This window comes from Mesoplodon mirus (assembly GCF_964341445.2).
Source record: "Mesoplodon mirus genome assembly, chromosome: 8".
In the NCBI taxonomy this organism is placed as follows: Eukaryota; Metazoa; Chordata; class Mammalia; order Artiodactyla; family Ziphiidae; genus Mesoplodon; species Mesoplodon mirus.
Window position 1 is genome coordinate 29895824 of NC_138984.1, and position 22014 is coordinate 29917837.

The 22014-nt window shown below is 41.1% G+C and overlaps 1 protein-coding gene across 1 annotated transcript; it reads left to right on the forward strand.

Annotated features, from left to right (window-relative positions):
- Positions 1–797: 797 nt before the first annotated feature.
- On the forward strand, positions 798–21789 carry MDH1B (malate dehydrogenase 1B; the record flags this gene model as incomplete). The annotated part of the gene is made up of 8 exons (XM_082631226.1): positions 798–916; positions 3101–3597; positions 6799–6940; positions 8299–8462; positions 11705–11844; positions 12149–12200; positions 17117–17197; positions 21743–21789. 8 exons carry the CDS (start codon positions 798–800, stop codon positions 21751–21753), a joined length of 1206 nt encoding a protein of 401 aa, XP_082487352.1. The 3' UTR covers positions 21754–21789.
- Between the last annotated feature and the right edge of the window lie 225 nt (positions 21790–22014).

Here is a 22014-nt window from a genome sequence, read left to right on the forward strand (position 1 = left end):
ATTCTTTCTTACTTGATTAATTTGTTACTCAACTCATCACTATTTCTATACTTATATTTTACAGTTTAAAGATATCTAAATTTTATTATGTATACATAGAGGTAGTAAGAAAAAAAAACCTGGGCTTCCCTGGTAGCGCAGTGTTTGAGAGTCCGCCTGCTGATGCAGGGGACACTGGTTCATGCCCCGGTCCGGGAAGGTCCCACATGCCACGGAGCAGCTGGGCCCGTAAGCCATGGCCACTGAGCCTGCGCATCCGGAGCCTGTGCTCTGCAATGGGAGAGGCCACAACAGTGAGAGGCCCGCGTACCACTAAAAAAAATAAAGTAAAAAATAAAAAATAAAAAAATAAAAAACTAGTATTTTAATGTTTGAACTCTAAAGCATTGAATTGAATTCCAAGGCAGATTCAATGTGTGACTTCTCGTGGACTATATCATTCAATAGGAGTGGCTGAAAGAATTGTGTAAAAAGAATAAGTGGAGCCACAAAAATTCCCCCATCATCTGGAGAGAGCTGTTGGATCGTGGAGGAAAAGGTTTGCTTTTGGGAGGATATAACGAGTTCCTAGAACATGCCCAGGTATACAAATTAAGTTGATTTATCTGTCTAAAACATTATTGTTCTCTCCTATTATTATATTTTTCAAATGTCTTGCTTTCTAAGGTATTCTCTCAGCTCTCTTTTTACTCTATTTGGGCTTTAAACAAGAACTTTCCATTATAGCCATTGTCAGCTATTCTGGTGTTGATTTTTTCTTTCCCAATATTTAGCTTTACTATGGTGTCACCTCTAGCATGACGACTGAGCTGATGAAGACAGTTGCTCAAGAGAACCTGGGGGCACACATGGAAAAAGAGCTGGAGAAAGAAGCCCTGAAAGGTCTTATCAACCCCTTGCAGGTCTGGATCACCAGGTGGGACCGTCACATCCCAGGATTCGTGAGGTTGGCTTTTTATGTTTAGAAGGACAATGATGTAGGGTTAATTACATGATGGAAGAATATCTGAGTGTCAAGTTTGAGATTTGTATGTATGTATACGAATATTATAGATATGTAATATATGTATATGCATATATATCCCCTAGTGTAGCCCCATGTATGAGTTTTAGACTATATATAGATTTAATGTGTATGTAATATGCATATAATACACATACATACTAAATCTAAGAGCAACTTTATAGCAAAGATATTTACTCTGCATAACTGTCTCCAGCTCTCCTGCCCTCATTCTGTGTGTCTCATGCTGTCTGCTGCTCATACCGTCTTGCTCTTCGCCTCACGGTCCTTCCTTCCCTCTCCCTTGTCTCCTTCCTTCCCTCCGCCATCTTCCTGACCGTTGCCCTCTTCCTCTTTCCCACTTGCTAGAGTTGTCCTCATCCTTAGCTCTTCCATGTGCACTCATTCTCTGTAACCTCACCCCCCTCACTCTTGCCCCGTCTCACTTTTTCTCCTCATCACTCTCACTCTTGCCCCGTCTCACTTTTTCTCCTCATCACTCTCACTCTCAGTGGTGGGTGGACACATTCGATGCTTGTCATCGCTTTTTCTCTCTACCTCTGTGCTCTGTCTCTCTCTTTGTCCTGTTGCTGTCCCTCTTGCTCTATCTCTCCCTCCCCCTTTCCTTTCCCCACCTCTCAATCTGTCTCTCACACTGCCCTTCTTGCTACCTATGTGTGTATCCTAATATACAGGCTCATCTGAAAAATTATTTGTTATTATGAAAGATTTCAAATGCAGGAAAGAACTGAGAATGATGTAATAACCGTACATGAACTTTACACCCAGATTTAATAATATTACATCTGCTTTAGAATTTCTTTAATATTTATTTATTTATTTGGCTGCGCTGGGTCTTAGCTACAGCACGCGGGATCTTTATTTGCGGCATCCGGGCTCTTATTTGCGGCATGCGGACTCCTCCTTGTGGCCTGCGGGACCCAGCTCCCCGACCAGGGATCGAACCCGGGCCCCCTGCATTGGGAGCACAGAGTCCTAACCACTGGACCACCAAGGAAGCCCTTATATATTTTTAACGGATTAAAATGGTACAGATTCTCTTGAAAACACCACTGCGCCTCTCTCCAAAGCCACTGTGAAAAAATGCCCGGATGCATTTCTAAACTCCCCCCTCAGGGGTCATTAGGGCTCTCAGTTATCAGCCAAGCTATAGAGTACTCAAATACTGGCTGAATTGTGGGTGCAGATACATGATACCTCGCCTGTGTTGATCCTAGGCTTCTTTATAAGGATTTGGAAAAATAGGGCTTTCTAGAAGATGTCATTACTTTGCAGATAAGGGTACAAAATAGAAAAGAGTTATGGTTAAATGAAACTGATTTCCTTATCTTTTTTTTAAAAGAATGTAAACACGTAATTACAGTAATATGACACAGTTCTTTTAAATTTTGCTTTCTGCCCATTCTATTTAATTTGAAAAGCCTTATAAACAGGTACATTTCTTACTTTTGTATTGTTTTCAGATGGCCAAAGCAAGAAGTTAGCAGTGAGAATTATTTTGTTCTACTTTTGATTTCTAGCCTTAAAAATGTCTGTGCAGCTGTGTATGCCAATTTAATATATTAAATCACCCTATTAATGCACGTGCAGAAGAATATCTATTAAGAATAAAGACTGGGGACTTCCCTGGTGGCACAGTGGTTAAGAATCCACCTGCCAGTGCAGGGGACACGGGTTCAAGCCCTGGTCCGGGAAGATCCCACATGCCGCGGGGCAACTAAGCCCGTGCGCCACGACTACTGAGCCTGAGCTCTAGAGCCCATGAGCCACAACTACTGAGCCCGCATGCCACAACTTCTGAAGCCCTCTCGCCTAGAGCCCGTGCTCCACAACAAGAGAAGCCACCGCAATGAGAAGCCCGCGCACCACAACGAAGAGTAGCCCCCGCTCGCTGCAACTAGAGAAAGCCCGCGCACAGCAATGAAGACCCAACACAGCCGAAAATAAATGAATAAATAAATGTATTAAAAAAAAAGACTTCAATACATGGTTGATACTTAAAAAAAAAAAAAAGAATAAAGCCTGAAAAGGAGCAAAAGATTTAACCATTCGTAATCGGCTTTGCATTTTTATTAGTGCATCGGCTCCTGCCTGCTACAACCTAATTCCCATCTTGACAAGTGGTGAAGTGTTTGGACCACATATGGAAATTATCATAAACCTATTTGACAACAAGCAGGCAGAAGAGAAACTCACAAGCCTTGTGAAAGAGGCTCAGGACCTGGCGTCGCCCTTCCTGCAGAGTGTGTCCGTCTGCACCCGAGCGGAGGAGGCCTTCCGCCAGGCCCACGTGATCATCTTCCTCGACGACCACGTGGACAAGGAGGTGTACAGTTTGGAAGACTGCATCCGAAGCAGGGCTGGTCTGTGCCACCTCTACGGATCCCTGATTGAGAAAAATGCTCATGATTCCGTCAGAATTATTGTGGGAGGAAAAACCTTTGTGAATCTCAAAACGTCTTTGCTTATGAGATATGCCCCAAACTTCGCCCACAATATTATCGCTGTGGCCTTGGGCGTAGAAGGCAAAGCGAAGGCAGCGCTGGCCAGAAAACTGAAAACGACTCCGTCATGTGAGTGAGCTCCCGTTTCCGTGTCTGGTTTTAAACAGCGTGATTTCACAGCAGCTAGGAAGAACACTGTCCCCTCTAAAATAAGTCGGGATATCTGGACTAGAAACTATGAAGCAGAGGCCAAGAACTTCTGATTGTGGGATTTCACTGCTGTGCATTTTCTTTCTACTAGCTTTGATGACTAGCTGATCTTTTCCCATCATTATAAAAATTAAGAAACAAATATTTAAATGATAAGATTTCTATTTTTCAAGTAGTAATTTGAAACTTAATAGTCCTTTTTTTTTTTTTTTCCGTGATAGTAGTCAACCAGTGTAATCGGTGTTTTTTAAAAAAATACTCAGGGCTCTGTTAAAGTGACCCCACCCCACTTCCCACCTGTGTGACTTGGGGCAAATCACTTAACCTTGCTGTGCCTCGATTCCTCACCTGTAAAATGAGGATGTAAATAGCACCTACATCCTAGAATTGATGCAAGGATTTAAAGAGATAATGTTTCTAAAGTGCTTGGAGGAGTGCCCGACACATGGTAAACATTTGCAAGGATAGTAAACTTGTTAAGGTGATTATGCTATCTGATCAGTTTCTGCTCCTAATGATCTTTGTACTTATAGAGGTCAAAATCACAGGAGGATGAGACAGAATCAGAAAATGGATTTTTGTATCTAAAGGGGGAGTGCTGTATCTAAAAATATTTGTCATGTTTGACAGACTTTAGCTATTTGTGCCCTTAGATGGAGCAGGTGCAGCGAAGTCCATTTAGAATGCCAGGAAATGCAAGGCATGACATCAAGCAAAATTGGGAAGACAATGAAATGTGAGCCTACAATGCTCTCAGTCAGATCTATAAAGGACTTTGGTGAGCCCCTAACACATTAGGGCAAAGCCCTGGGACCATAACTTCTGGTATTCTTGCATACAAATCATTAGTGTCTTACCCCCAGGGTCAGTGCATACCTCAGCCAAATGGATACTAAAATTATTCAGTAGGAAAACATTTCCTAATCATTTTATCTGTGTTATCAACCTTATATGTATATGTGTAGATACTGATTTCTCACAAAAGATCTATGATACACTGATGAAAGTGTCAAGAAGAGGCAGTGTCACAAAATTTAAAACAGGGCAGTCACTTTCAACCAGAAAGCTGCTCTCCTGTGGGTCTGGTGGTACCATAAATTCTAAACCCTGCTGTATTCAAAGCCGATAAGCACAGGAGCAGCAGAAAAAAGAAAAGTGGAGACAAGTTGGGACAAAAAAGGGAAATGTTAGAGGGACGGCTGTTAAAATGGAATTGTCAGTGGAGTAGTAAGGAGGAAGTTGGCAAAGACAAAGACAGAGTTAAACAAAGTAATATGAACTAGAAAAACCATCAGGGAGAATTATTCCAGGAGAATTCCAGATGCCAAGAGGGGAGCAAACCTTTTCAGGATATCCCTTGAGTTCAGTTCACACATAAACCTGTTTCTCAGACTATGTACATTGGCTTAGTTGGAACTCTTTCTGTACAAGTGACAGAAAGTCCACTCAAAGCGACCAAAGTCAGAGCTTTTTTTCCACATAACTGAAGAGTGCAGGAGTAGTTCTTATTTGGGCCATAGCCGGATGCTGGGGTTCAAGGGATGATGTCAAGCTTGGTTTGTGCTCTCACTTGGCTCATCACTCAGCTCTGTTTTCCTTAGCTTTGATCTGATTCTCGGATAGGCTTTCTCTAAAAAGTGGCAAAATGGCTACCGGCATCATAGCTTAACTACCCCAGTAGAAAAAGAGCATTCTCTCTCGATTCTTTGTATAAACGTAGCAGAATAATATCTCATTGACTGGGCTTGGACCACATGCCCTTCTCCAAGTCAATCAGTGTGGCCAGAAATCTAGAATCTAAGTCTGATGCCTATTGATAGACCTGAGGGGTGAGGACAGCTTCACCCAAACCAAATGGCCTGAAATTGGGGAAGGGTACCTATTTAAAGAAAAACCAGTGTGCTGTTAAAGAAAAAAAGTAGGAAGAGATGTTAGGACAAAAAAATAAATAAATAAATAAAGCAGATGTCCGCTATAATTTTCTCTAGCTTGATTTAAGGCATTTAGAGCTATAAAGGGCCTTAAAGCTTTAAGAAAAATTCTTTTCCCTCCTGCCTGCCTTTGAACACAACTCTGTAAGCGTGTGATACTTGGAGCTGCTGCAGTCATTTTAGGACCATGAGGGGAAGGCCAAGAGAGTAACATCTTTGAGCTGCTTAACAAGCACCAGTGTCACTGCCTACCTCGACTTGTTATCTGAGAAAAGTAAACTCCGTCTAGTTAAGCCAAGTCAGAAGGATATTCTGTTACTTGAAGCCAACAGCAATCTTATACAGAACAGGAAAGAATTTAATCTCCGTAACAAAAAGTGGTGTGACCTTTTAAGTGAATTAAGTTTTTAAAGAAATAAGTTTATAAATAAATCAATAAAATCCCCTATTTTCACTTCAGATACATTCCCAGAAAATCCACAATTATTAGAGAGAATTATTAGAGAGAATTTCATATATTAGAATCATATGAAATACCAATTCCTATTTCTCTCTACCCCCATCCTCTTCTTTCTCTTGGTAGTATATATCACGTTGTATAGTAGTTGTTTTCTCACCCACTCCCCTCTACCCCCAGAATATTGCAAGGATTTGGGCTGATTTGTTTTCTTCTGAGCCTCTCACCTAAAAGTGCCTCACACATACAAGCTAATTCAATATCTTTGTTGATTAAGATGTTCCTTGGGGTCCTCTTATTCCAGCACCTCCATTCTGCAGGAAACGAAAGGCACCCAGGGAGTCAAGTGACTTGCCCAAATTTCTACTCCAGTCTAAAATCAGGGACTCTCTGTCAGAATCAAAGCAGATAAATAATCCTCTTCATGGCAAGCAGAGTGGTGAAGTTAGGACCAGAGCAGGGGTATAATTTTCAGTAGCAATTTCTTTCAGGGAGCATTTCAGTGTTCCCTGAAGTCAGTCAAATGCTCACACCATCCACGTGCATTATTAGGAATGGCCAGACTCTGATGATTAAGGAGATGATCCACATTGTTTGCACATTTTCAGGGAGCATAAACTTAAGTCTGTTTTATAGCAAAAGGACCAATTGTAAAACAACCACACAAACAGAAAGTAGACTACAGTCAATTTTTTATATTACGTTATTTTTTAAAATTTCTTTTCTTCACAGGCATCAAAGATGTGATAATTTGGGGTAATATTAGTGGAAATAACTACGTCGATCTGAGAAAAGCCAAGGTTTACAGATACGAGAGTGCTGTTTGGGGACCTCCTCACTATTCACGCCCTGTTTTAAGCCTGATTTTTGATAGGTACAGTATCTTTTTAAATGAAGTAGTCTAACATTGAATAAATGTGTAATGTTATTATAATCATTTAAAACTCATCTTAGAAATCTGTGTGCAGAAGTAACTTTGTTCACACTCATCCTCATTTATGCTTTCTATTGAAGAAATGTAGAGAATTCCACAGAATTTCAACTAGTCACCCCCACCCCCAATTTATTTGATTTTTGAATTTTGAATTTTTATATTTCAGATTATCCTTAAAGTGGCTCACAGATTCCATTAACGTTATCACTAAAGCAAACATATGTAAAGTGAATCTTATTTAATGTAAAGACCTCTGTCCAAGTTGAAATTAGTTGAAAAAGCTTCGAGAATAAGGAATTACAATGGTGAGCAGGCCCAGGCCATGCTGGGTGTTGGGTTCCAGGAAAGGCAGAATTGAGACGTGGTGAGGGGCACCATCTCTGGAGCCAAGCCACCTGGGTTGGAATTCTCATTCAGCCACTCATTAGCTGTGTGACTTTAGAGAAGTTACTTAATGTCTTTGTGCCTCAGTTTTTCCATCTGCCAAGTGGAAATGGTAGCAGAGTATGGGTCTTATAGGGTCATTGGGAAGATGAAATGGGTTAAGACAGGCAAAGCACTTAGAAACTGTGCCTGTCACAGTCAACACCACCATTACGAAAAGGCCATGGAAGGAGGAAGGGGGAGGAATGCCTTTGGAACAAGTTTTGAAACTTTGCAGCGCTTTCCGGGTGGTAGCATGTCCTTTCCATCACCCCTTTCTTCCCTTCCCTTCCTTTACCCACACCTAGAAATTGTGTCCCTGGACTCATTGTCTTGGAGCGCGGTTCCTCTGCATTGCTGCGTGTGTGCGGGCAGCATCTCCTGGAGGTGTATCGTGCCGGCTTAGCAAGGGCAGCTGTTTCATGCTTGTTCTAGTCCAGCTGGACTGTTCCCCGAGTTTAAACTTCAGATTAGAAAACGTAACTATTTCCTTAGTTCTCAATGTGAATAATTCAACATTTCATGATACTATTTTTTTTTTAAATGAAGGATACCATTGGTTCCAAGATGGCCTCTATGGAGAATAAATTCTTTGATGAAATTAATTGTTCTTGCAGCCTTTGGCCACTTTTCTGTGTTCCATATTTATGGTATCAGGTTTTTAGTTTGAAACTTTAGGACTCCTTTCTGCTCTGTTTCATTACTTTTCAGTTGACTCTTTATGGGATTAAAGAAGCTTGAAGAAGGGGCGCAGGAAGTCATATTTCTGTTTTGTGGAGGTGATTTCTTGTACTCAGATCCATTGACCCAGGGAACATTCTTATTCGTTCCTATTCCTTCCTCAATTGTAAAATTGTTTCTTTCTCTCCTTACAGTGAGTGGGTAAACAGAGAATTTGTGGAAAGTCTTAAAAAGTTCACCGCCACAGGAAGACAATTTGGGGGCATCTTAGCTGCACACAGTATAGCCACTACGTTGAAATACTGGTACCATGGCTCACCCCCTGGGGAGATTGTGTCTTTAGGGGTACTGAGTGAAGGTAAATCTGGGTTTTTCATATCTTACGATATTTTAAAACCTCCATGTATGCCTTATGCTCCTACTTTTGTGTCCTTACCTAGACAGACTCCTACCTCTTTTTTTTTTTTTTTTTTTTTTTTTTTTTGCGGTACGCGGGCCTCTCACTGTTGTGGCCTCTCCCGTTGCGGAGCACAGGCTCCGGACGCGCAGGCTCAGCGGCCATGGCTCACGGGCCCAGCCGCTTCGCGGCACGTGGGATCTTCCTGGACCGGGGCACGAACCCGTGTCCCCTGCATCGGCAGGCGGACTCTCAACCACTGTGCCACTAGGGAAGCCCGTCCTACCTCTTTAAAGGCTCTGTAAGCTCTCTGGATTTTCACAATTCCATAATCATTCATTCATGCATGCATTCCTTCAGTTATCCATTCAGCAGTGCAACAGTATTTTGTGTGCATGCACTGGGAACACACATAGGGAGTAGGCCTGGCTTTTGCCTTTCAGGAAGCTCACAGCAGAGTAAAGGAGAGCCACATACATAAATGAAATACTTCTGTTAAGTTTTTCTCACTGTATCCCTACTGAGGAAGGGAAAGCAAGGTCAATTTTCAGCAGGCAGCAGGAAGAATCAGGACCGGCATCATAAAGGAGGTGACACTTCAGGAAGTGTCACCTGCAAGTTTGAGTAGTTGTTTACCTGACAGACAAGTATGGAAAGAACTTCTGGGCACAGGAGCTGCAGGAGCAAAGACACAGACACACGATACAAAGGGCACAGCAAGACCCAGATCTCAGAGTACCAGGCAGCAGCGGAATGTGGAAAGCTTGCTCTCCATCCACAAATACAAAACATTTTTATATCCTTACTATTTTAATCTGCTAAAAACTATTCAGAGCACTTCTACTGTTTTTTGAAAAATAGGAAAGAGAGAATAGCTGATGCTGTGTGCGCTGTAGGTTCTACCTAGAGCATGTCTTCCCTTTGTGCTTTACATTCTCCCTGAACAAACCCATCCATTCCCGAAGCTCCAGGCCTGGACCTTGCTGCTGAGCCCCACCTTGTCAAACATTGCCACCTGGATGTCATGCTGTCACTTCAAACCAACACACACCAAACTGAACCTGTTGTCGTCCTCCCCAGTCTGATCCACCTCTTGTATCCTTTATGTTATTAATGGAACCATGATCCTTCCCATCGTTTCAGTGACTATGGTGTAGCTCACGGAAATCTCCCTAAATCCCCCAAGTCAGAATTAATCTCTGTCTCTCCTCTGTACTCACATAGCATTTGTTCCTCTATCAGAGAGCATATCACAGCCTGCCTTTATGGATGGGGTGGTTAGTCGCATACGCCCTCTGCATTAGAGTTCACCCACCCTGAGGGCAGGGCTTCGACTGGGCCTACCTATTGCTTCTTCATGGGTAGACTCTCAATGCGTCTTGTTCAATTAAAGTTAACGTGCACGAACATCTGCACGTGTGAATTCAAATCACTGTGTTACCTTTTTAGTGAAATAGACGTTTAAAACCTCATCTTTATCTGTAAAAGTAAGTCAGAAAGAGAAAGACAAATACCGTATGCTAACACATATATATGGAATTTAAGAAAAAAAAAATTCCCTGGCAGTCCAGTGGTTAGTATTCCCTGCTTCTACTGTTCGATTCCTGGTCAGGGAACTAAGATCCTGCAAGCCACGTGGTGCAGCCAAAAAAAAAAGTTGAATTAATCTCTGTAGGAATTCATCAATAAGCAGTTCAGTGTTGGGGGCAAGTGAAGAGCAAGTGATCATTGTGTCCCTGAAATGGTACCACGTATGTAAACCCTCATCTGCTGTTCACTCATAAGGCTGGCTCTCAAACAGAGAGTGAACAGAGGGCCTGGGACATCCTCTACAGAAAAGTCTTTTAGATCCTGGTTTCTTGACTCTCCTCAATATTTTGCCCTAGTGACAACACTTTTTTTTAAATTGAAGTATAGTTGATTTACAATGTCATGTTAGTTTCAGGTGTACAGTTCAGTGATTCAGTTATACATATATGTTCTTTTTCAGATTCTTTTCCCCTATAGGTTATTACAAAATATTAAGTATAGTTCCCTGTGTTATACAGTAGGTCCTTGTTGGTTATCTATTTTACATATTTTAGAGCATATATGTTAATCCCGTCCTCCTAATTTAGCCCCCCCTTTCCCTTTGGTAACCGTGAGTTTGTTTTCTATGTCTGTGCATCTATTTCTGTTTCATAAATAAGTTCATCTGTATCTTTTTTTTTCAGATTCCACATATAAGTGATATCATATGGTATTTGTCTTATTTCACTTAGTATGATAATCTCTAGGTCCATCCATGTTGCTGCAAGTGGCATTATTTCATTCTTTTTTATGGCTGAGTAATATTCCATTGTATAAAAGTAACACATGTTCTTTATCCGTTCATCTGTCAATGGACATTTAGGTTGCTTCCACGTCTTGGCTATTGTAAATAGTGCTACAGTGAATATTGGGGTGCATATATCTTTTCAAATTAGAATTTTCTTCAGATATATGCCCAGGAGTGGGATTGCAGGATCATATGGTAACTATTTTTTGTTTTTTTAAGGAACCTCCACACTGGCAACATTTTTGATGACTAGAATGGCAAGAATAATCTTCTTATTTGATTGAGACACAAAAAACAGGAGGCATCTTATCTGAAGGTTGCTCAGTTAGTAATAAGCATTATCCATTTTTTTTATTTGGAGCACATTTAAACTAGGAACTGTGAGATCACCGCTTTCCCTTCCCAGTTTCTGCCCCTTGGCTCTGTGACTGCAGTAGTAGGCTGGAAGAGCAAAGGCGAGATTGGACAAGTGCTCGGCTCAGGGGCTACCTAGGGGGGCAAGGAAAAGCCAAGGAAGCAGACAAAAGGAATCCAGACAAGGTGGAAGAGAAGGACTGCATTAGTTCCCAAGGCAGAGGCAGGGCATCTGAACCCAGCAGGGACAAAAGGGATAAAGAGGGAACAACGGTTCTTCCTTCTGAGAGAAACACAGAAGGGCAAGTTGTCAGAACTCAGAGAGGTGCTCAATAAATACTTCTCGAGTAAGTGTTTCAATCTTCCCTGGGGAGGAATTCGCAGAAATTCCTCCATTATCATTAAATCCACCATTAGATCCACCATTATCATTAAAAAGCATGTACCATGTCTGTCCTTTTCTACAGTGTTACCAGGAAGGTTTATTTATCTGAGTGCTTTTTGTTTTGCTTTGCTTTGTTGCTCCCTGCAGGCCAGTTTGGTATTCCTGAAGGGATTGTCTTTTCTATGCCTGTGAAATTTGAGAATGGAACTTGGGTGGTTCTTACAGATCTCGAAGACATTGAAATAAGTGAACAAATAATGACCAGAATGACAAGTGATCTAATTCAGGTAATGTCAGAATAGCTCCAAGGGAACGGACTTCAATAATAGCCTGAAACCGATTCCCCTAGGTCAAGGCATACACTGATTTTCTGTGGGTTCGATTTGCATCTTATTCCTAAGAACAATAAGGAGGCAATAAAGGTTTGAGGAAATCAGCAGAAGAACACTACTCATTTGGTTATGTAATTTCTAGTATGTTAAAAACAGTTGTTGGTTACTTAAACATCAAGAATCAAAGTGTTTTTCTATTAAAGAATGATTGTTAGTAATTGTGGTCATTTAATTCTCTGATTACAAAATTTTTCCACAGGAGAAACTTGTTGCACTTGGAGAGTTGATAAATTTTCAGCCATATCAATCAGGTAATCTTTTAGATATGATGTTTTACTGGGCTGCTATTAAAAGAGTATTGAAATATATGTTAAAATGGAATCACTATTTAATATAAATAAGTATAATTCATATTTCCTCACTTTTAAGGTAATTTATTGACAAAATAAACTACCAGGTTTAGTGTGTCCTTTGAAATAAAGTTTCTTAAAAGAATGCTAAAGAAATCACATCTTAAAGACACTATTGCCTTATAAAGTTTATGTATACCATATGTATTAGTTTCCTAGGGCTGCCATAACAAATTACCACAAATTGGGTGGCTTAAAACAACAGAAATTTATTGTCTCATAGTCCTGGAGACCAGAAGACCTAAATCAATGTGTCAGCAAGGCCATGCTCCCTCTGAAGGCTCTAGGGAAGAATCCCTTCTGTGCCTCTTCTAGCTTCTGGTGGCAGTGATTGGCATTCTTGGCTTGTAGCTGCTTCATTCCAGTCCCAGCCACGGTCTTCACAAGTCTGTCTTCCCTCTGTGTGTGTCTATGTTGCCAAATCTCTTTCTCCTTGTAAGAACACCAGTAATTGCATTGGGGGCCCACCTTAATCCAGTCTGACCCCATCCTAACTTAATTATATCTGCTAAAACTAATTTCAAGTAAGGTCACATTTACTGGTACCAGGGAGCAGGACTTCAACATATCTTTTTTGGGGACACAATACAACCCACAACACTACAGTTACTTTTAGGTAACTTTAAAAAAATAAATTTCAATAAGCTTATTTTTCCTATTGGTATTTTCTCTAATTGTAAACTTACAAGGAAGTGGTCTCATCTTTCTTTCTTTCGCCTTAAAGAAAATCTCATCTGAAATATGAAAATACAAACATAAATAAATTAATTCACTTACAGAAAGGCACTCAAGTGCCTTTTGAGAGCCCAACATCCCTTCCATGTACCAGTGTTTATGGAGTGTCAACTGTAAGCCAGTGCTAAGAGCTAGAAATATGGGGGTGGAGAAGATAGACCTGTTCTTGCCTTTTGAAACCTACAGTCCATCAGGGGATCATAATTTACACAAATGTCTGCAGCTGTGGTAAGACTTAGGCATGAGAAGTACAGGGTGCTGTGCTATGAGAGCTTATACCTGGGGATGTGAGCAAAGATCTTGAGGCAGGAAGTCATGTCACCTTGTTTGAAAAACCACCAAAAATAGTTTGTGTGGCCAAAGCCTAACAAGATGAAGCTGAGAGAGACATGAAGGGTAGATGAGAGTTGCAGAGGCTTCTGGATGGAGAATGACCCAATCGGGTTGTGATTAGTTTGGAAAATAAATTGGAACAAGGCTAGACTGTTTGCAGGGAGACCAGTATCAGGAGGCTGGTAGCAGAGTGACACAAGGAAGTGGTGATTACAGCTGAGGCTGGAGGCTGTAGAATTTTAAGAGATATTTAGGAAGTGGAATTATCAAAGACTTGATGACAGTCTGGCTCTGGGGAATGTCAGAGGACTCAGACTTCACTTGCTTGAGCAATGGGGTGGGTTTATCAATATGGGAAAAAAATGGTAGAGGAAATTATTTGAGAAAGACAGAGGAGAGAGAGAGAGAGAGTGTGTGTGTTTGCCTATGCGTGTGTCTGTTGGGTGGCAGAGGACGGGTGCAGTGCCAGAGTAGAGGAAGGATGAGTTTAGTTTCTTACATTTTGATTCTGAAATACCTACGGGATATCTCAAATGGATACATTACATAGAGAACTGCATACTTTCTGGAGCTCAGCAAGATCTGGACTGCAGTTATCAAATTGGGAGTTGTTGCCTATAAATAGGAATGAGGCCATGAGCATGATGGAGATTGGAGAGAGCGGGGGTGCCTGGAGGAACTTAGCCTTTAATGGTTAAGTAGAACAGGAACAGCTGACAGAGGACTGTGAAAAAGGGGTGATCAGTCAGGACAGCCCCTGAACTCTGACACCATGGAAGACCTAAAGGCGGAGAGTGTTTCAGGAATGAGGGCTGGTCTACACTGTCAGAAGCTGCGAGGGGGTCAAATAAAATGAGGCCTGAAAAGTACCCAATGGATGTAGGACACAGAGGTCATTTGTGACTTTGATTAGAGCAATTTTGTGGAATGAGGAAGGCAGAAGTGAGACCAGAGTGGGAGGGGAGGACCGCAGCTCCCTGTGGAGCTGGGGTGCTTAGTGCTGCGGGCCTGAGGAACATGCTGGCTGCTGAGAACAGTGGGAAGGGCCCCCATCAGGATTTTCACACAATAGAAGGGCTTTCTGAAGGAGGTGACATCAAAACCAAGTCATGAGAGGAAAAAAGGCATTAGCTAAGGTGGGGATAAATGGGATGGTTGGTTCATTCAGAGGGAGCAACAAAGTGTACAAAGGTAAAGACATAAGGCAGAACTTTCTGTGAACCGCCAATTCATTTTATCTGGAAAATAAAATTTGAAGTGAGAAATGTCAGGAGGTGGAGAGGTTACTTATCTTGTTAAAATCAGTGAAGGATTTTAGGCAGGGGAGGGACAGGAGCAAGTTCAAATTTTGAAATGATCATTCTGTTCCTAATGAGAAGAATGAATTGAATGGGAGAGACCAAAAGTAGTAAGACCAATCTTTTTGCAGGTAGAGAAATGATGAGGGCCCTAATCAAGAAGTGGCCATGAAGATGTAGAGAAGGGGCTAGATTTGAAGATATAAAGTTGACAGAACTTGACCAATCTGAGATAGAGGCTAAGAGAGAGCTCCGGAGGGTGAAGAATGTCCCAGTGTTTTTGGCATCTCGACATATGGTGGTGTCATTCCCTAAGACAGCAATTCCCAAACCATCAGCCACAAATGGGTTGGGGGTGTGGAGCTAATGGTCCCCTTAGCTCCACAGACTGAGTATGGGGCAGCTGGAATCCCCAGGCTGGTTACCTCTATTGTCCTTGACATTTGCTGTGTGTGCTAAGTCATGAAAATGATTGGGAAGCTGTGGGCAAGGTAAGGAATATAGAAGGAGCAGAATTTCAAGAGGAATTTATGTCCAGTGGGTGAGGGACACATATCTCTGGAAGCCAGCAGAGAGATTTGGGCTGGAGATGAGGCTATGAAGTCATCAGCAACTAGGTGGTAGTTTTTTAGAAGAAGCTGATAACCATGGTGATCCTGTGGGGAAGGGCCTGAGTGGCTGGGGAAGGAAGACTTCTTCACTGCATGGTCTCTCGTGGCTTTTGAATTTTGTTCCAGGTGCATGTTTGACACATTCAAAAATATAAATAAGTGGAGAGATAGATATCTGGATGGATGGGTGTTAACATTTAACTACCATTGGAGAGTGAGAGGGTGAAGATGGAGGGGTGGGAAGAGAAAGGTCATCAAGACAGCAATAGAAAACCAGCTTCAGAGCTCAGGGTCAGCTTCACACAGGAAGCATCTCTGCTGCTGAGACCTAAGAGAAGGGAAGAGGTGATGGATGGGATGCAGGGAATTATGTCGGATGGGGGGATTCAGAACAAAATGGGCAGCAAGGGCAGGTCCCAAGATTAAAAACTAGGGGAAGGGCTAGGGTTATAAGGGAAGAGGTGAAGATTTGAAATAATTTGTTAAGAGGAAAGGAGAGAAGAACAATGGAAAAAGCCAGATTTTTTTTTTCAGAGCTGAGGGCTCAGTGGAATTTAGAGACCGTGAAATTTGTAGTAACTCCAATGAACAGTTGCGTGATTCCCTGCAAAGGTGCTCGGCTGCCTGGATGCAGGAGAGGAAACCTAGATGTATGATTTGTAGTAAGCCCTGAAATATTAGAGAGTACTGCCACCCCTGCAATTAGAATAAAACTAATACTGTACAGTATTCCAACAAAATTCTGAGTATTTCCATGACGACTTCATTTGGAATATCAAATTATTTTCCCAAAGTTTTTATTTTTCTCATTTTTTTTTGTTTCCTTGTTTTACTGGTGCCCTAAATGAGTGCTCAGGTGATTTGCTCATTGGCTTTGAATATGGGAATGGAAAATGAGTACAGTTTTGTTACTTTACTTAGCATTTGGGAAGGAAGCAGGTGAGGCAGTGAAGATGAGGACAATTGCAAGAAAGCCGATGAAGTGATGGACTACAGGGGTCTCCATTGGACAAAGAAGGACGTAATAAATAGAAATAAAATTTAAAAGCTCCAGGCAGGGGTGATATTGAAAATATTTAACAATCAGTATGGCGCAGATGACAACCAATTAAAGCAGTTGCTGCCTCTCAGAATGGATTAACTAGAAAGAAGCTGGCAGGGGACAGAGGACTGCCCTTGGTCAGACCCAAGAGGCTTTAGTGAGGTCACAGTACCAGCAGTGGGAGGAAGGGCAGAGCGTGGGGTTTGGGAATTGAGAGCCGGTTGTGGCTGGTGGTCAAGTCACCAGGAGTGGGCCAAACCAAACAAAGCCCCAAGGCAGCATGGAGGTGGAGCGGGTGGGCACAGAAGTCCAATGACCAGTTGGTTTTACCTCGAACTCTTTTATTCTCAGAATTTAAGGCCCTCTCCTCCTGCCTAGCAGACTAGAGTTGCAAATTCCTCTTACGATAATGAGCTATAAGGCAGTCACTCTAAATTTGACTCCATTGACTGGTAGGTAGTCCTAAATTTCCCATAACACTTGCACTATAGATGGTTTTGTGAAAGAAAATGACCTGATTTTATTCTGTGTTTTTATTAATAAAAGCCAAGGCATATATATATATATATATATATATATATATATATATATATATATTCATTCATTGATCTTAACTCTGTCACCATTGGTCCTCGCCCAAAACACTGTTCCAGAGATTCCAAGCTCAGAGCATTGAAAATAATCAGACATTTGTAGAGTTTGGAGATCTCTGCTTATTACCATATCAATGAGATAATTCATGTATGAGGTTTGTTTAATCTTTTCAATTAATTTAATACTTAATTTCCTGACTTTTAGAAACTGACTTAGCCAAAGAAGATGAAAAGACCACCTTACCTACCACAAATGACAACCGGGAACATTGGAAAGTCTCAGATGGTAGGTATATCACTTGAAATAAAAAAGTACCCTTTTTATCCAAGGCTTAACACTAAATTTCAAAGAAAGGAGTTTGATCATTTATTAGCCATAAAAAAATGAAAGTTAAGTCTTTCATCACCTTCATCCTATACTCAAAAAAGAAAAATCATTGTTAAAAATCTATTGAAATCTTTGAAGGAAGGTACCAGACATTCACTGAGCACCTTCTAGATACTGGTCACTGTGAGAGACACCGGGGCCCACAGTAAGGGAGTTGTGGCCACACAATCACATCTGGGGGAAAGGAGCCATGAGAATATGAGAAAGTAAATGCGAAGACACACAATGAATTAAAAAGCTTGATGAAACAGGGCAAAGTAGTACACAAGGAAAGAAAGTATATAATCTAGAAACTCACAAGGAAAGAAAAGATCCTTGTAATGTATGAAGGGAAAAATTTAATAATATCTTGAAATTTAGTTGAGACTTAAGATGGCTAAAAATAATCCAATAGCATGTATTTATTTATTCAGAAGCTGTGCTGGTTCAGTCACACAATATGAAAAAATTCTAGAGATCTGCTGTACAATGATGTGTGTATGGTTAACAGTTCTGTACTGTCGATGTAAAATTTTGTGAAGAAGGTAGATTTCATGTTATATGTTTTTACCACCATTGAAAGAAGAAACTGTGAGAGGTGCTAGGGACATAAATATACATTGAACGTTGTCCTTGCCCTCAAAGTGCTCACCGTCTAACGTGGGTGACTGCAAAGCAAAGCGAAAACTACCTTATGGAGAGGTAAGTGTTATGATAGAGGGTATAGTGGGACCACACAGGGGGTCTCCTGACATAGAGAGTGTTAGAAAAGGCTTTTGGGAAGAGATGAAATGGAAGCTGAGTCTAGGAGGAGTAGGAATTACTCATGTAATTTGGTGAAGAGGAGGTGTGCAAGTAGAGGCGCAGGTAGGGAAGAGGTTGTGAAAGGTGTCCCACCAGAAGGAAAAACAGGGGCAAAGCAGGCATTTCAGGGGATCAAAGCATGGCCAGAAGTGTGAACCAGAGGCATCATCAAATTATATTCAGAAGATGATAAGTAGGGCAGCTGGGCTACAGTAGGGGATCCAAAAAGGATGAAGAAAGCTGGAAAAGGTAGGTAGAGGCCATCTGTTGAATAGTTGGTGGATGGCTCAGCAGCATAGCTGGTGGCTGGGCAGAACATGAAATCGATGGGAGCATGCTTAGAGAACTAATCTAGTTTCATCACTGACCCTCTGGAAGATGCTCAAGCAGCTCAAATCACTATCCAGAGGAGCCTGGTGAATTCAGTTCCAGCCAGAATACATATCTTTAAGAGGCCCAGTCAGACAGTGTATCTGGGTACCTGGGTGGCAGCACTATTATTCTAGTCGGCCCAGGTGGTGATAAGCAACACTCATGCAAAGGAGGGAGGGCACTATGGCCCCCGTGAGAGAACTGAGAAAAAGCTATACGGCCTCTCATGAAGGGGATGACCGGCAGCTTCCCAGGATGGCGGAAGAAAAGACAAATTGTCGAGTAGGTATTCCCAAGTCTTTGCATCAGAACGATTTAAGTTGGTCATTCAAATTTTAAGGCTCTTAGGCTTAACTAATTCATAATCTTAAAGAACTTTAGTGGTAATTAAGTGAAGAAAATGGGGTTGATTTCATGTTGTTGTGAGGGCTGTTTATTCAATGAACACTGGAATCAAATATAACGAGTTACAGTGCTTTCCATATTGTGGGTTAGGTGAGTTGTGAAAAAAATTTAGTGGGTCATGAAATGGATTTAATAACTGGTGTTTTTCCTTGAACTAGAATAAAATTGATGCTAAAAGAGTAGGTAAGGAGAGCAGAATTTTTTTCCAATGAATGAGAATAGGATAGAAAGAAAAAGATAAGTATTAGAAAAGATAAGAGAAGGATAAGAATAGATTAGAAAAGAGTGAGTATTTTTTTCATTTAACTTTTTGTTTCATTATATGCACACAAGTGAAGGTACTGGACTGGAATGTAAAATGTATATATTTTTTTACACTGGGTTTTGGTCAACAAAGTTTGAAAAGCACTCACAAAGAACATCTCACGGGCTGTTAGTTATATTCTAAACCACCATGTTTTATCTAATATTGCCTTCAGAATATAAAGATTTGTTTTCTGATCTAATGTCAGATGATGAAAAGGATCTAATTTTGTCAGATGGTAAGTCTGTCAAGTGACAAGCAATCTGCGTGGTGCTAATGGTCATGACACACATTGTCCAGTCTTAGAGAATGACCCTGTGGTCAGAGAACACAGTCCAGCAACCAAAGTAATTTTGAAATAACTCTGTTTCTTTTATTCATAAACACTTTGAAGGAGGGATAAAAGATGTAAGCAAATTTTTTTTAATGCTGAGATTGCTTCCACGTCATACTCACCTCAAACGCTCCACAAATACTCGAACTTCAGCTCCAGCCTCTATGTTTCATCCTTTTCAGCTTTTCTTCTCAATCCTTCATTACAAAGCTCAAAATAGCTGACATGGCATGTCAGGATCCTCCTCAGAATGTGGGTGAAAGGAAGACCCTGACAAGTCCAAGTTAGAATTCTCTTTAACAGGGAAAACCTGGGAATTTTTATACATGCATACATATATGTATCTTGTATATATTTGTATAGAGGCTTATATATTTTCTAAATCTGCCTATATGACTTGTATATCCAGAAGATAATAATAATCTAGTCTGTTTCCATCTTTACTACTTCTTTACTTAAAACCCTTTGTACAGGAGGGAGCTGGCAAACACTGAAACACTGCCAGTGATTTATTTTGTGGGGACCAAGGTTTCACAGGGAAGTTGGTAGAAAGATGCTACACTGAGCTGTTTGGCTAGACACCCGTTTGCCCCTGACAGTGGCTTATCCATGATGCCATATAGAAGTGATCTGGCATCTTGCAACTTTCAAAGAGGACAAGGCATTCAAGAAACTTGGAGTAGAAGGAAAAAGGAAAAAATGAGAAAAACTGCAAAACTCAATGTCCTTTAAATACTAAAACACTCCGTTCTTTTAATTCTCTATATACTGCAGTAGATTTTTTAGATCTGATTCCTCAAACCAGCTCTGAAAAGCCACACAGTCAAGAACACACACATGGTAGGTGGTAGACAAACATTAATGTTAAAAGGTTGTCTTTTGGGCTTCCCTGGTGGTGCAGTGGTTGAGAGTCTGTCTGCCAATGCATGGGACATGGGTTCGTGCCCCGGTCCGGGAAGATCCCACATGCCGTGGAGCGGCTGGGCCCGTGAGCCTGCGCGTCTGGAGCCTGTGCTCCGCAATGGGAGAGGCCACAACAGTGAGAGGCCCATGTACCGCAAAAAAAAAAAAAAAAAAAAAAAAAAGGTGGTCTTTCCTTTTATAAATGGAACTGGGTAGAAGAGGTCAAGTGTCCCTGTAATATGGTTCTTCTCAAACCCTCCGCGTTCCCACATCCCCAGAAATTCAGCCATGTTTGCTGATTCTCTAGAGCCTAGCTTCCTACTTTTATAACCAGGGCTATGACAGGGACAACCGAATCCTTCCCTCAGAATGAGTAAGTGAGGAAATGCACACAAATGTATCTGCAGGTCCAGATTTTCAAAGATTGTAATTAAGTTGTCATGATATTTTATGCAAACAAGGCAGATGTAGGTTTCTTTGTGGTTGACCAGTCAGGATATTCACCCATGGCTCCACACTTTCATTTAAATATCCAATAAGATTAATAGATCCATTGCACCTTCCAATCTGAAAATGTGCAGTGTGATGGGCTTTGGCGTGGGGCTAGCTATGGGGAATTAGAATTGGTGCATAGAGGAAAAGTAGGGCCAAAAGAGGAAACGGAACTGACAATATAGCTGCTAAAAATTTTCAAAATGAGAAGCAAAGGAGCCAAGAGAGATGGCACATAGAAATAGATTGAGGTCAGGAAAGTGGCCAGAATTTAGTTTTGATATGAAACTGTCTAATGATGATCATGTGGTTTGATTCCCCTCATAGGATCCTTCTCACACATGCACTTCCTCAGCTATTGAATCTGATTGAATACAGGAATCCAGTAAACACAAGGAAAAGGGTAGCCAAGGAAAAACTAATAAAAACATGTTACTAACATATTTTTTAAATAGTTACATCGTTTCATTTCCTTCCTTTTACAGATTCTGAAGGCAAAACTATGGACCAGTAGCAGATCAAATTAGATCAACTATAAAATTATTTGGTAGTGTAATAAATATGGAAAGACCCATGAATGTCTATATTTAGAGAAGAATAATTCGAAAGATTTACTTCAGTCTTGGATAATATTATGTGAGACAATTAAATAACAGTGACAGCACACACACAAAAAGTCAGAGTTCAGTCATTTTTTGTTACTTGTATCTATTTATATGTTTGCTTATTATTGCTCTCTCTCTAAATAGTTTGGTGTCAACTGCTGTTTTTTAAACTACACTAAAATAGAATTGTCAGTCATTGCATCCTTGCCCACACATCCTTCTGAGAGAACCTGTTTCTCCCGCAGGCCATACCTAAGACATGGGCCTAGGTGGCCATGTTTGCTCAGATGTCCTTACCACCTTGAACTCAGCTGATTGGGCCAGAATGGATACACCTGACTCAAGGAGAACCAATCAGATTTTTCTCTTGCTCTCTCAAAAAATTTGAACTGAGAAAAAATGAGTAAGTTGGTGTCTGAGTGATGGTAATGGTAGTGAACAAGAGAAGGCCACCAAGTTCTGCCTGTGAGGTCTTCAGAGCTCGTCAGGTTTACCGCCTTCATAAGAACCGACTGTG